This window comes from Neolamprologus brichardi, chromosome 9 (assembly GCF_056152115.1).
Source record: "Neolamprologus brichardi isolate AB-2024 chromosome 9, ASM5615211v1, whole genome shotgun sequence".
Classification (NCBI taxonomy): domain Eukaryota; kingdom Metazoa; phylum Chordata; class Actinopteri; order Cichliformes; family Cichlidae; genus Neolamprologus; species Neolamprologus brichardi.
The window spans coordinates 37,451,712-37,467,594 of NC_142112.1; the positions used below are offsets into that span (position 1 = coordinate 37,451,712).

The window sequence follows — 15,883 nt, forward strand, 5'->3', positions numbered from 1 at the left end:
GTGGTACTGAATCCGATACATATCTGATGTTTTAGAAAGCGACTGCTGTTTGAATGGTCATGTCGCATTAAATCCGCCCGAGAAGACATCGCGAACGCTTCCTGGCCATCCAGTGTAGATGTTAGTGAAACTGTTGGGAAGACAACGTGAACATTTTATTTATACTGTATAACCTGCAGATCCTGACAGAAATCTTCAACTATCCTTTGAAGCACCGCTCCTCTAAAACAGCAATAAGGATGTAAATAACAAAAAAACTTAAGACAAAATTGGGGAACGTAAAGTTCGAAACAAGTCTTTATGTTAAGGTCCATCAGTCAAACAATACTGTTTGGTCTGGGTCAGAACAGAGCGCGTTGTGTGCGATGTGTTCTTGTGCGCATGCGGCCGCTTTGAGGGTTCACACTAGAGTTTGCTGTCACATTTTATTTGTAGTGTGAACGAGCAGACAAAAAATCGGAATTGAGCATTAACACCTGCAGTGTGAACGTAGCCATTATGATGGCATTAAAGAGATTTTATCTAACAAGCACGGTCTGACATCTGACATCTGACGTGTGTGTGTGTGTGTGTGTGTGTGTGTGTGTGTGGTCATAGAGGGTGCGTCTTCACCTGAAGTTGGACAGGACCAGACAAAATATCAGAGCGAGAAAACTGAGAAACCTTCAGAAGAAACGACAAACAACCAAAAACAAACAGAACAGCAGGTTGATTCCTGCACCGAGGTTCAAGACTCAACCACAGAGAACAAACTGCCAGAAGACAAACAACTAGAACAAAAGAACAACAGGTAACAGTGAAAAAGGAGAATTGTGGATTCAGGAGTGAACTTTGTATCAAAGGAATATTAAAGACAAACTTTATTTAATGCTGTACATGCATACATGTACAATTCTTTGTCAGTTTAACCTTTCTGTTGCAGTTTTTCAGATCAAATAAAAATGATCAATGAATTATTGATCATTTTTATTTGATCGCATCAATGATAACCTGAATACACACACACAGGTTTTGGCTCAGTTAATAAGGCTCAAATCTTACATTGTAGTTCTGCTGAAAACCCTGAGTCACAAAATCAAACAGGCACTAAAGGTAAGCTACAACCTTCCACAACAGTTTATAACTATATTATTAGATTATTAGCTAGGACTGTGTGTGTGTGTGTGTGTGTGTGTGTGTGTGTGTGTGTGTGTGTGTGTGTGTGTGTGTGGAGTTAAGGATAATCATTTCATTCAAAGAGGAACAAAGAGATGAAATGGAAAATTAACAAAATCTGTGATTTGGATATTTTAAATTAGCAAGTTAACATTTGTTTTTATCAAAGGGTGAATAGATATATGAAAGGTTTCTTCCTGTTAAAAGGGAGTTTTTCATTCCCACTGTTGCCAAAGAGTTTGGTAATACGGGGTCATATGATTTGGGGGGTTTTCTCTCTTTTCCTTGTATTATTGTTGGGTCTTTACCTTACAAGATAAAACATCTGGAGGCAACATATGTGATTTGGTGCTATATAACTAAAATTGAACTGAATTGAACTGAATTGAGTTAAATTGAACGTATTTATATCAAAGGCTATAAGAATTTGGACCAAGAGTCGGTAACCTTTCTGATGATGAGCGCCATCTACAATTTCCTCAGAAGTCAATGTGCCATATGATTGCATTAGCAATAAATTTAATAACGCTCTATATGAACAGTTACACACTATATAGAACAACTTTATAGAATTATATTTGTTCACAGATGTTGGCAGATATCAGCAAATAGTTATCAGCTATTTTGAAACAAAAAAAAAGACACTTTTTATCTATAACAACAAATGAACTGAACAACAGAAAATGCAAATGCTATTTATGGCCTCCTCACAACAATGATAGGAAACATAAACATGGCCAATATGGCATGTTTGTTAATACAGGGATATACATGTTAATGTGATCTCTGGTCTCCCACTCAGAGACACAGGTCTACAAGTGTCCAGCATTCAGAGGCTACCTGAGGACTCATGTGAGAGAAAATCTGCTCACACAGATATGTAGAGTTAAATGCTGTCAATGAGGCCTCTGCAATGTTCTGACGACAGTTAAACTTGTCAGGCTTGTCAGTGATGTCCAGCAGGTGAACATGCAGCTCCACGAACACGCACAGCTGTCGATTCCAGCTGCGTTCGTAATTCTGCAAACTTTGACCCCCACAGAGTCGAGCTTTTCAGTTCAATCAGCTGCGTTTCGATGTCCTCTGTGTCCAGTCAGTTAAAGAGAGACAAATCCAGCTGCTCATTAACCTTCTCAGGCTCAAATTAAGTTTTAGTTACAGGAAAAATCTGATATTTGGGGAAAATTATTTTTTAAAAAAAGCCTCATAAAATATGTATGTGGGGTATTCAGGTTGTTAGTTTTTAACTGTTGCAAATCGGCAACGCCTGCCTCGAGAGGGTTAAAGCTTTTCTGGTTTGATCAGAAAATAAAACATTGGGTCCATACGCCTGAAAGTCCTGAAAACACATTGTGAATTCTGTCTCGAGTCTATGGATGTATCCGTGTATTTCCGCGGTCCTCGTGGTGCGCTGAGCAGACAGCTCCTGAAGCATTTCAAGGATCAGAATGTGGAAATTTCAACATCATTGAGAAACTGCCAGCTAGCAACATCCCTCTCACTGGTAGGCTATGTTATTTTTAGCCAGTTACAAGTTGAATATGGTAGTTGGGGTTGATAGCTAAGATACCATCATTAAGTTGGGTTGCTGCCTTCTTATCTATGTTCCCTGCTTGTAATGAAGCATGCTGGTCGGTATTCTCTTCGTCCGCATGGTTACTTGTTGCTTTCTGTTCCATTTGCCCGAACTGAACTTGGTAAAAGAGATTTTGTCCATTTAGCACCCTTGGCTTGGAACAAACTGCAGAAGGAAAATGACTGAATTCATTTCATTAAGTGCTTTTAAATCTAAACTACGAATCCTTGAGGCCAAGTCCATAACATGCAACTGTTTCAATTAGATTGATTGTCATTTTAACTGACTTTTTATTTTTTTGAACTTTGTTGAATTTTATTTAATTTTATTTGTATTCTTTTACTTATTGTTGCATGTGTGTTGTTGCTGCCTGTGTTTGATTGAGTAATTTCTGTAACTGTGAGACACCTGCTGCTGCCTATCTTGGCCAGGTCTCCCTTGAAAAAGAGGTTTTTAATCTCAATGGGATCTTCCTGGTTAATAATAATAATAAAGTAGCGGCACAACTAATGTTTCTATGTGGGCTAATTTGCAATGTGCAATTTATTTTTTAATGCACCTTCTCACATTAATTTACTGCGTGTCGTGCCATCAGTTAACCCTTCGCGTGCCAGATGTGGCACACATGCCCAGGGTTGCCGAACCCTGATTTAAACTATCATGTAGGAATGCTAAATGTTTCCACTGGAGAAATTTTGATTGCTGTAACGGGAAATTGAGAATCTTTGAAGACAGAATTTGAAGAAAATATTCAATAGGGGGTTGTGTGTGTGGTCATAGAGGGCGCGTCTTCACCTGATGTTGTAGAGGACCAGACAAAATATCAGAGCGAGAAAACTGAGAAACCTTCAGAAGAAACGACAAACAACCAGAACAGCAGGTTGAGTCCTGCACCCAGGTTCAAGACTCAACCACAGAGAACAAACTGCCAGAAGACAAACAACTAGAACAAAAGAACAACAGGTAACAGTGAAAAAGGAGAATTGTGGATTCAGGAGTGAACTTTGTATCAAAGGAATATTAAAGACAACATTTATTATGGATATTTTAAATTAGCAAGTTAACATTTATTTATATCAAAGGGTGAATAGATATATGAAAGGTTTCTTCCTGTTAAAAGGGAGTTTTTCATTCCCACTGTTGCCAAAGAGTTTGGTAATACGGGGTCATATGATTTGGGGGATTTTCTCTCTTTTCCTTGTATTATTGTTGGGTCTTTACCTTACAAGATCAAACATCTGGAGGCAACATATGTGATTTGGTGCTATATAACTAAAATTGAACTGAATTGAGTTAAATTGAACGTATACCAAAGGCTATAAGAATCGACAATCGCGTAGGAATACTAAATGTCATAAATATATTATTCGATTATTAGATAGGAGTGTGTGTGTGTTCATGCATTTTGTGTATATTGTACTTTAAACAAGAGAAAAACAGAAACCAAAAAATATGTGTGTCTAATAATTTTATTTCTTGAAGGTGTTAATTATTTGTATTTTTTTTTCTCTTCTCAAAGATAAGATTTCAGTCGTCATTTTGGGCAATGAAGATCTTTGAAGAAAGCTCTAATAACTGTCATCCTGGGGACAGATTTATCTGATATAAGCAAAAGAAAAATTCTAAAAAACACTGAGATTCATGAAGAGGAAAAATTTAAGTTCATATGCACACCAGATTTGAGGACACCATGTGATGATATTTCAGAGTTTTTTTCTGAGAATCCACACCCTGACATGTGTTTGTTTGTGGTAAAAAAAAAAAGGATTTTCAGCAGAGCAGATATGGCATCAGATAGATGTTCTGAATGAGAAAACAGGAACACCCACAGAAGAGTTTAACGTCGTGCTGCCGTTGGGATATGAACCCAAAGATTTCCCATTTAAATCCTTCACCCTGGAGCAGCTTTTTAATGAATTGGATAAACTGATTGAGCTGAAACAAACAACCTATACCAGGTAAATGACAAAGCACATAAAAAAACCCCCACAAAACTTAAACATTGTGAGGGAAAAAATATTGTAGGAAAATTTATTAAAAGTCCTACACTGATACATGAAAAATATTTGATACATTTAGTAGATTTAACTTGTTATCACTTAATTTAAGTAATCCACACCTATGTTCCCTCTAATGTTTCATGTGTCTGAGCGAATACACAAACTCCCTGAGCGGTCCCTTGGACCACTGTGAGCGACATCAGACGTGAGCGACATCAGACGTGAGCGACATCAGACGTGTGCACTGTGGTCACACCAGTGCACACGTATGTATATATATATATATATATATATATATAAACACACTGGTGTTTACATACATACATACATATTGTATATATATATATATATATATAAAAGTTGTATGTATATATGTATACATATATATATATATATATATATATATATATATATATATATGTATACATATATATATATGTATATATATATATATATATATATATGCATACATATATATATATATATATATATATATATATATATATATATATATATATACATGTATATATATATGTATATGTACAACTTTTATATATATGTGTATATATATATATATATATATATATATATATATATACATGTATATATATATGTATATGTACAACTTTTATATATATGTGTATATATATATATATATATATATATATACATGTATATATATATATATGTATATGTACAACTTTTATATATATGTGTATATATATATATATATATATATATATATATATATATATATATATATATATACATGTATATATATATATATATATAAATATATATATATATATATATCTAAGCACGCAGCTTAGAGGAAACATTGATCCACACTGAAAATTAACTGAATAAAAATGAAACTTGTTAATATGAACTGATTGCTGAATTACAGGTCAATCTTCAGTCCTCAGTTAGAAGATCAGTTGGACAGAATTGGTGAGCTACAATCTGTTTAAGGAGCATCTCGCCATATTACCAGCACTGTGTGTTCTGTGTGTAATTGGTTACTGTTACAGAGAAAGAGTTCTTGAGGAGATTCAACCAATACAACCACTATGTAAACCCACATGTATGAGTACAGACAATGTCTGTAGTGAACAGCTTAAAAGTCTTTTGAAAGTGTGATTTTATTACTAAATTACTATTACTGAGTAATAATTATTATTACTCAGATCGTGCTACGACTACTGAGTTAACTATCATGAACAGTTTTGGCAGTAGCATAAGTGAAAAGATTTAAACTGAACTGAAGATAAAAGATATGTTAACACTTTTTAGAACCCAGAAAAAACCCAGAACAGCGGTTTGACAGTTTGACTTAAAGAAATTAACTGTTTGAAATTTTGCTCAATTTGTGTTTGGTCTTCGTCATTTTAGGAAAGCCCAGTGACACCACAGTAAACGTCGTTCTTCTGGGATTGGCTGGGACTGGAAAGAGTGCCAGTGGAAACACCATCCTTGGAAAAAAGCACTTTGTTTCTAAACCCAGTTCAAATCCAGTCACCACAGAGTGTCAGGTGGCAGAAACTGAGATAAATGACTTACATGTGCGTGTGATTGATACTCCAGACATGTTTGGTGATGACACTGAACCATCAGTTCGGGACAAACATGTAAAAAGGTGCAAAGAGCTCTGTGAGTCAGAACCCTGTGTGTTTGTACTTGTGATGCATGTGAGTAGATTTACAGATGGTGAGAGAGACATACTGAAAAAGTTAGAAAACACTTTTGGGACCAAAGTGAAAGAACAAACTGTCATCCTGTTCACCCGAGGAGACGACCTGGAGGAGGCAGAAATGAGCCTGGAGGATTTTCTTCATTCCTGTCAACCTGGTCTGAAAGAAATCATTGAAAAGTGCGACAACAGGTGTGTTGTTTTTGAGAACCGCAGCTCAAGTTCAGACCAGGTGGAAAAGCTAATGAACACAGTGAGCACGGTGTTAAAGAAAACAGCAAAGATAGATTAAAAAGGGCTTAGTTGCCATTTTTATGTGTATAAATATAAAAAGCAATGTCAATGTCAATAAAAAAAAGAAGTGTCACATTTGACCTCTGATGTCTTCTTCGAGTTCATTACGTTGATCTGAAGGTCAAAGTTATATGAAAGTATTTAACTCTATGTTTGTTACAGCCACTGTTTGTGCAAATAGCTATACAGGAAGTGTGTGGTGGGTTTGTAGTCATGGGTTGAGCAGTGTGACCCTGTGAACGACTTCCCTAATCCTGCTGGTCTGGAAGTCCAGCAGTTCATCTAAACCAAAGGCTCTTACACTCAACAATATGTGTGTTTGCTATACCATATATCAGCAAGAGAAGATACAACCTCTCTCATGACCCTAGGAGGTGTGTGATCTATACCAGAACACTCTGAAGAGGAGTGAATGCACTCCTCTCTTCACGCTACACAGACTTGTTACAGACCCCCTAGGATGACACATTCTTTCAACATACAAATGAATAAATACTTCTAAGCATATATAAATATATATTTCTAAGCATAAATGACAATCCAACAATATAAACCTAACAGACCCGGCCAAAGTACAGCCTGTACTTCAGTAATTTTTACTGTCATTTCATGCGCAAGTATGGTCAGAAAGTTCCACCCCTCACACATTCTTCCTCATTGAAAGTGCCTTTTCTTTGATCTGCAGAAATCGCAGCAGCAGCCTTCACTAAATTAAAAAGAGCTTTTCTTTTTTTTTCTTTTTTCTTGTGCCTGTCCCGTTTGGTTCTTTTGCCATCAGAATTATTGTCTAAAGGCGAGGAAAGATGCCCAACGGATTTACTTTACCAAATTGACCATCGCAGCCTTGCCATAATGGTCTGTTTGATTCACCTTTTATTGTTTATTTTATTTATTTTTTATTTTCACTTGCTAGATACGGGACAGACTTGAATGAGGAAAAGAAAAGGGAGAAAGGAAGGGGGGGGGGGGGGGGGAACAAACATGTATAAATATATTATTGGTGATATTATTAGTGTGTGCTTTGTGTTCTAGTTTCTTCATTTCCAGCAGTGCAAGATACAATCAGCAGCAGACTAAAATGAAGTATGAAAACTTTTACAGATTTTCTAAATAACTGTATATATTGTGCTTCATTCACCAAGCAGAGAAGACAGAGAGAGAAGGGCGAGTTTATTCTGTGCCACACTACTTCTTCTTTTTTTTCAAGGTAAAACACCCAAACCAGCAGATTAAAGAAAAAGTTAAAACCGAATCAATAAAACAAGAACAAACCATCCACATTAAAAACCAGTAGTTTCCGATACAGTTACATATGCTGGTGAGTATTTACACATATGGCATCTCTACTGACAAAAAAATGTCAACTTTTTATCAAGTATGGTGCCCAGATATTTATATTTCTCTACAACCTCAATTTTCTGACCATGAATTTTAACATAGGGGAAGGGGTGAAGTTTTTTGTCTATGAAAATCAATAAAATCTATAAACATTTCCTTTGTTTTAAACATATTAATGTCCAAAAACACTCCAACACCATGTTACAAAGTCATCCACAACTGGCCCATCATTACGATCTGTATCATGGACCAGAGAGACATTAACTCAATTGTCTGCAAACTTTATTATATATACTGTATATATGTCTGTCCTGGGGAGATGAGATAAGAAAAAAATACTAGTAAATACTTCCGTACAGCACTGTACATGTTTAACTCCATTTTTGATGCTTTTTTTTAGCCACAATGAGCCTGTGACTAAGCAGCCAGATTTCCTAAGATCTGCTCCGATCTTTCAATAGTTTACCCAACCCAAAACCAGATTCCAAAATGATGTGTCACACAAGCTAATAACTTCTCAGAAAGAAATAAGGTTGTTGTCATTAACAAACATGACAAAACGCTGAATGGCGATGTAAATATACCTGTATTATCTGTGACTTTCCAATGAAAATATTTTTACTAACATTATTGTTGATGAGATCACAATGAATCAGATGTATTAAAGATAACTTATGATAATGTTAAAAAAAAAGTATGACTAAAGAAGAAGAATCAAAAAAATGTCTTTCCATTGAACGTTAATAGATATTAACATTTAAATATTCTTTTTATGTAGTTTAAATATGTTTCGACCAGGCACCACCCAACAGTATTCAACAAGACATAAGTGCAGCAGCCCAGGTTTGACTCCATCCTGAGGGCCTTTGCTGCGCTCTCTGACTGCTTATTTTCCTATCTAATCTCTACTGTACTATTTTATAAAGTTTAAAAAAAAGCCCAAAAGATAATTGATGCACATACAGTATGATTGACTTATTGAGTTATCGCATTTACAATTTTTTAAGAAAACATGACCTCTCACCTTAACTTTAAAGTCAAGGTAAATGGGCATCCCAGAAGGTAATAACAAGGAAGTCGAATGCTAATTGAATTTCCAAGCACTCTTTTTCAATAACTTTTTTCATTCTGTTTCAAATCTGACAGTTCAAAAAATTTTCACCTGATGAAAACAACAGGGAAAGTTCTCCACAGAATGTTTTTCACACAATCAAATGCCACTTGGCACTGCTCCATTCACTGTACCACATCTGGAGCAACCTTTTAGGTGAGCTGAGTTTAGGGACTGGTCAGCTCCACAAAATTCAGGAAAAAATAGCAAGCAAGTCTCAAAAACCACCTCAGCTCTTTTTTGGTCTTTGGACACAGACAGGATGCTATGACTGCTGTCTTCTCTGTCTGAAGGTGCACTTTCCCACCTCCCAAGTGGTACCTCAGATACAATATCTTGGTCCAACTGTACATTTCTTCAGGGGTCCATGAGCTTTGCCTCCCTGATTTAAGACTTTTACAGCCAAACCTGTATCTGAATACAATTTTTAATAGGAAAAATGCTTTTATGACTACTATAATTTAAGTTGTTTTAAAGAGAAATATTGTTTGGTTAGATATAAAAACAGCTTGCTTACATTGCTAGAGAACACACACACATACTTTCATACATATCACTACCAAGCACTTATCTGCAGACTCTCATACATACACACGTGCACACCTTCATACACCAAGTTACTTTGTACAAAACAAGTCTTCTTTTGCACATTTCTATTGCACTATTGGGTCTGCACTGTCTTGTTGACTCTTGTGATTTCCTTCGGGGTGATAATATTTTCCAAAATACTGATTGTCTGTGGTCTGTATGATCCATCTATAAATTTCAGGCCTCTGCATACTCTCTCCATCTTCTACTCCAAGACAAGCTCAGATTAGTGTTTATGAGCTGCCATGCCATTACCTCAAAGTCTCAAAAACCCAGCATGCATCACTGTCAGAGCTTCAGTTCAGAATCGAGCCACGTCACTACCTGATCGAGGGTTCCCCTCATTCACCTAATAAGGTCTTTCTTAGTCCGAAATTTCCTTTGATCTCTTCTATTGCCACTCCTTCCTAATTCGTTCTTCGTCCTTCCCAAGCGTGTTCACTTTACTCCCATCTTATATTCTTTACATTGGCTCCCAATAGAGTTTAGAATTCACTTTAAAATTCTTGTTTTAACTAGAGATGGACCGATCCGATATTACATATCGGTATCGGTCCGATACTGACCTAAATTACTGGATCGGATATCGGAGAGAAATAAAAAATGTAATCCGATCCATTAAATATCAAAAAAGCACCTCACAAAACTTGGCGACATGGCGTAACTCGGCTCATAACCGTAGCACGTCGGAGCAGTGTGGTCACGTGATAGAGCGGCTGTGTGTATTTGTAGCCTGCTAGCAAACATTTCATGTCCGAGGAAGTTATCTCAGAGAGAAGTAAAGCAAGTGTGTAAGTTCATCTCTGAATGTTTGTAAAGCATTCCCACGTTAAGCTTAACAACCGATATATAGAGCAACTGCCTCTTCTCTCTCTCTCTCTCTCTCCTGCTCTACTTCAATCGTGAAATCGGCTTTTCTGTCGCGACTCCGTCTCTCTTCTTTGTTTTTGGCCCACTTCTCGCCAGAAAGAGGAAACCAGCGGCTGAACAACAGCAGCACGTTTAAGCTTAATAAGCTGTTGTTAGAATTTATTTAATATTATTTCTACACCAGGATCTTTTTCTACATAGCTGACGGCTGGTAACTGTGCAGGGGCGGATCTAGCAAAGTTTAGCCAGGGGGCCAATAGGGCATGAACAGGGAAAAGGGGGCACAAAGACATACTTTTCTTTCTTATTCTCATTTAAAATATCTAGCTTTTAATTATTTAATAATTATCTGAATCTTACACCCAAAGTTTTAATCTGATGTAAAATATATAGAAGTCCATTACTGTATATAGTAACTGTTAAGTCTAATATACCCTAGTAAGCTATACTACTTTTTCCTTTGGGAAGGTACCATCTGTGCAGTCTGCAGTTCTGTTGAAGAAAGATGTTGAATCTATTTAATTATTCTTGAAAAATAATTTATTTCTGTGAATTTTTTTCACCCTGCATCAAATTAAAGTTGATTACGTCGATTAAGCATCATGAGGAAGAGGGTGGTTCCCTATTTTCTTTTGCTGGGAGTTTGCAACCCTATTAGTTAGGTTGCTTAATATTTCTGCTAAGTACTCTTTAAAATACCAGAATAGGGAGGATGGGGTAGGTTTAACTTTATTAGATTGATCAGTGTTGCTGATCTATGAAATATTTTGGGTGCAGTGTGTTTTTTTTACATACAGGTATAACAGAATAGCTTTAGTGTTGTTATTTATTTTTTGTTGTTTTTTTTTTTTTACTTGAGCATGAACTTATACAAAAAGCAGCAAGATATTAAAAAAACAGTTTTACTGATTAAAAAACACACTATATCGGATTCATATCGGTATCGGCAGATATCCAAATTTATGATATCGGTATCGGTATCGGACATAAAAAAGTGGTATCGTGCCATCTCTAGTTTTAACATACAGAGCACTAAATGGCCAGGCTCCAGATTACTTATCCAAGCTTCTTATAAAATACACTGCTGCTCGTCATCTCCGCTCACAGACTCAGAGTCTCTTAGTTGTTCCCCGTACATGACTGAAGACAAAAGGGGACAGAGCCTTTCAGTCTGTTGCACCAAGGCTGTGGAACAGTTTACAATTACGTTTGCTTGACTCTGTGGATTCTTTTAAAAAACAGTTAAAAACTCTTCTGTTCAAACAAGCCTTTTGTTGATCTACATATTTTATATTTTTACATTATTTATATTTGATCTTTTACATTGTATATAATGTTTATTGATTTTACTGTTTATTTTACAGCGCTTTGTGATTGTCTGTCTGTGAAAAGCGCTTAATAAATAAAGTTTACTTACTTAATTCTCCCAGCTTATCCACTCCACTCTATGAAATCCTTGCTCACCTTATTGAAGCCATCGGCTACTTATCCTTGCTAGCCTGCATACCATTATCCGCAGAGGTCTTTGACCTTTGTGACGCACAGATATTACTGCTTCTAGGGAATGCCCTTTTTGAGGATCTGCAAGGACCCGCCACCAGTCCCCTTCGAGGCCTTCCCCAAACCACAGCTCATTTCATGTTTAACTCATTTGCCTTTATCTCCTATAAATGCTGTCAAACCTTTAAATGACAATGTGGGCCCAGCTAGTAAATTTGACTTTGTGCAGCATCAAGACTTTGAAGCATGTTCCCGCTCTTGGGCTGCATGCACCTGCTGACAATCACAAACTTGCTGCTGATGATTGTGTCAAGAGTCAGTATTTAGAAAAGTGAGCTTAGAGAGCTTCAGTCGATGCTGGATTGTTGAATGATGACAACAATGAAACTTAAGTGATTGTCTTGTTACTTCATGAAGGAAATTTAACTGTGGTTTGATTTTTGTCCAGGAAACCCATGGAGAGTTTTGTAAAGAGCACTAAGAACTTCATAAATATCTTCAGAGAAATTGTGGAAAGTATGTTTGGGAAGGATCACCACACCTGGAGCTGAGACACTCACCACTGTACAAATCCCACATGTGAAAACAGTTTTTGTACCTTGTTTTTCAATGTAAATCAATTCACTGTCACTATTAAGTGACTGCGACCTGATCCTCCACCAAAGGGCATAGCCTGCACCAACATGACTAAGATGGTTTCACAGAACGCCTTGCTTTCTTGTTCTACAACATTCACAAAATTCTTTGCCCAATGGAGAATCTGTAATGTTTGTGTTTTGTTATTGCTCTTCAACACAAGCATCATTGAAATTTTTTCAGTGGAAACCAAAAGGTGTTACTGGTTTTTCCACATCACTATCCAACTCTCTGTCATGTTTGTTAAACAACAGCAACACCCTTGTTTCTTTCTGACAAACTGTGGCCTCTAACGACCTTATTGTGGTCGGGCTGCAGGGGAGGGATGGAGCAGTGGATTCAGCATTTGGTGTCAGGGGAGGCTGGCAAACACAGTTGAGACCTGTTATTTACTTGACGCTATTGCTATTTTGCAATAGCTGCCAGGGCCAGAGGGGGAGAGAACAGCTGAAAGAGCAGTGTGAGAAAACTGATTAATTGGTGTTGAGTGTGTATTGTCAAATAGGCAACTGTGATGGTGCCAGCATCCAGCTGGGAGAAAGCTTAAATAAAGGCCAACTATCAGGAACCCATACCTGAGTCATACCCGACACAGTCAGTTTCCCCCATGGGTCAGGAGCACGCACTGGGCAGGGGATGCAGATCCAGTTGACTCCGCCTCCACTCCAACCAACTACACATGGAAGAAGTGATGTTTTACTTTTGTGAAAAAGTAAAATATGAGTGTCAGCACATTACCGTTCAGTTTGTGGAACTGATGTAATGTATCAACAGAAAATGATGCATTAGTTGTTCTCACGTGGTATCTGAGAGACTTATTTCAACAAACAGAGGATGTTTTGCCTTATAATTATTCGTATCCATCAGTAACTGTACTGAATAAAGAGAAAACCTCCAAAATTTCAGGAGTAATAAGTAATAAGAAGTGTTTGCGAACTAAAAACTAAACTAAAGAATGAGGGATACTGGTTGTTCATGATTTGGAAAACCCAGTGCGCACTCCCGACTCAAAGTTTTTGCATCTCTGTGTGAAGTGTGGAATGAAGCTGTGGAACAGACTAAGTAAAGAACTGAAGCAATGTCCTAGCATGAGTCAGTTTAAAAAGTGGTTCAAAAATATGGTTTTTGCAAAGTACAGGGAGGAGGTAGGGCTCTGATTGGGTGTTCTCACCCACTATTTTCACACTAGGAATGTGTATATATGTGTGTGGGGGTGCACAACTATGTTTATATAAGAATATATATCTGTAAGCCTGTATATCTTGTATATGTGACACGTTACTGGGCTTAAAAATAAATACATGTAACAAATGATAAAGAAGAATTAATTATGGACAGGGCATAAACAGAAATAAAAAGTGTTTACTATTAGTTAGTGAATAGTGGAAAAGGGATGGGATTAAATAAACTTGTGCTTTATCATACTCCTTTTTGGTCATATAAGTTATTTATAATTATTATTGTTTTTTTTTTTCCTTTTGTTTTGCTTTGCTTGTTTGTGTCTCTTTTTCTCTGTTGTTGTTATACTGTTTTAACATGTTAAAATAAAGACACAATATAAACAAAAAGATTTTAAGAATTAGGTTTTAATACGAAGCCACACACAGAATCTCAAACACACATTGTTCTTCGAACCTATTTTTTGACAAATCAGAATGATTCATAAAAGCTTAGATTTATCAGTAAATTACATTAAATATCATAAGATTAATTCAAACATATCCAACAGGGTTGGTTGCAAATAGGTAAGTTTGTAACTATAGAAAATAGATTTTTTTGTACAATAGAAAATATTTATTTTCATATATATATACAGTATATATATATATATATATATATATATATATATATATATATATATATATATGAAAAGATGTGGCCATCTCCCTGTACAACTCCTCCACCTAACACACTGTATACTGCAATAGCTACAACCTTTTTACACATGCTCTTCGTTTTTTCTTTCTTTCCTTCTCATTCAGATATTCATCAGTAAGCAACTTATATGCATGTATATATTATATATATTGTTCTATTTCTTACTTCTAGTGTTGTCTGTTTTTGTTACTGATTGTACTGGAGCACTGTAACCAACATAATTTCCCCTTGGGATCAATAAAGTCTTCTGATTCTGATATACACACATATATTTACACACACATATATATATATAAGAAATATTTTTTATAAAAATATTTGTAGCATATCACAGCTTGATTTATCACTACTGTTTTAAAACTCATTCTTCTTAACTAAGATTTCTTTCTTTCTTTGTACTGTCAACACAAAGGTCAAACCTAATCAGGGCAAATTAACACCACAGTTATTGGTCTACAGGTTTGCATCATCTAAAAATGTTTTATTCTCTTTTAAGACATAAATGAAAACGCAGAATCTGCTCTAACAGTTGACCCAGGAACTTGTAATCTTCATCCTCCCTGTCAGCCTGTGTCTGTTTCTGTTTCTGTTTCTTTATTTCCACTTCTCTATACATTTCATTTGTGTAGTATGTGTCGCCGTTTCCTGCCAGCATGTCATCAATCTTCTTCATCAGCTCCTCCACCTGCTTTGTGTCTTTGTTTCTGTTGTTGAAGACGTGGAACCTGTTTCCACAGCTTTGGATGACTTCTCTAAGCTCTGGTTTGGCTTCACGTACATACTGCTGTATGGGGATTTCCTGGTCTTCAAGATCATCTCCGTGGGTGAACAGCACAATCATGTAATGTTGAGCCTTTGGACCAAACAGCTCCTGCAGGGCTTCCACAGAGTTTTTCTCCTCTGTGGTGAATCGACCAATTTGGAGCACCAGTAGAAAAACATGAGGACCTGGACTGGAGGCTTCAACACATTTTATAATTTCCTTTTTGATAATCTCTGTAGATTTCTCAGTGTCCAGGATCCCTGGTGTGTCTGTAACATAAATTTTTCTCACGGCCCCATCTGTTTCACCTGTTTCACAGGTTTCAGTCACTGACTCTGAACTGGGACGAGACTTGAAATGTTTTTTTCCCAGGATGGTGTTTCCAACAGCACTCTTCCCCACACCAGTTTTTCCAATCATCACAATCCTCAAATCAGGATCTGAAACACAATTCACAGCTTCAATTTAACACATATGAAAGGTT

General features: G+C 36.5%; 3 protein-coding genes across 3 annotated transcripts in view; 1 reads left to right on the forward strand and 2 right to left on the reverse strand.

The window, feature by feature from the left end:
• LOC118455626 (uncharacterized) overlaps nucleotides 1–6,713 on the forward strand; it is a 33,168-nt gene extending 26,455 nt beyond the window's left edge. Inside the window, exons 5-7 of the mRNA XM_087845717.1 lie at nucleotides 598–790; nucleotides 1,049–1,092; nucleotides 6,124–6,713. Coding sequence (XP_087701843.1) covers nucleotides 598–790; nucleotides 1,049–1,092; nucleotides 6,124–6,713 — 827 coding nt within the window. The remainder of the gene's footprint in view (nucleotides 1–597; nucleotides 791–1,048; nucleotides 1,093–6,123) is intronic.
• Nucleotides 1–15,883, reverse strand: part of LOC102779712 (GTPase IMAP family member 9-like) — a 180,852-nt gene that overhangs the window by 114,613 nt on the left and 50,356 nt on the right. The gene's annotated exons all lie outside the window — the stretch shown is intronic.
• Nucleotides 15,118–15,852, reverse strand: LOC102780279 (GTPase IMAP family member 9). Its single transcript, XM_006807460.3, has one exon. It carries the CDS (start codon nucleotides 15,817–15,819, stop codon nucleotides 15,118–15,120), a length of 702 nt encoding a protein of 233 aa, XP_006807523.2. The 5' UTR covers nucleotides 15,820–15,852.

Excerpts from the sequence above, each read along its gene's own strand:
- LOC102780279 (XM_006807460.3), bottom strand. The coding sequence starts at position 15,819 with ATGATTGGAAAAACTGGTGTGGGGAAGAGTGCTGTTGGAAACACCATC.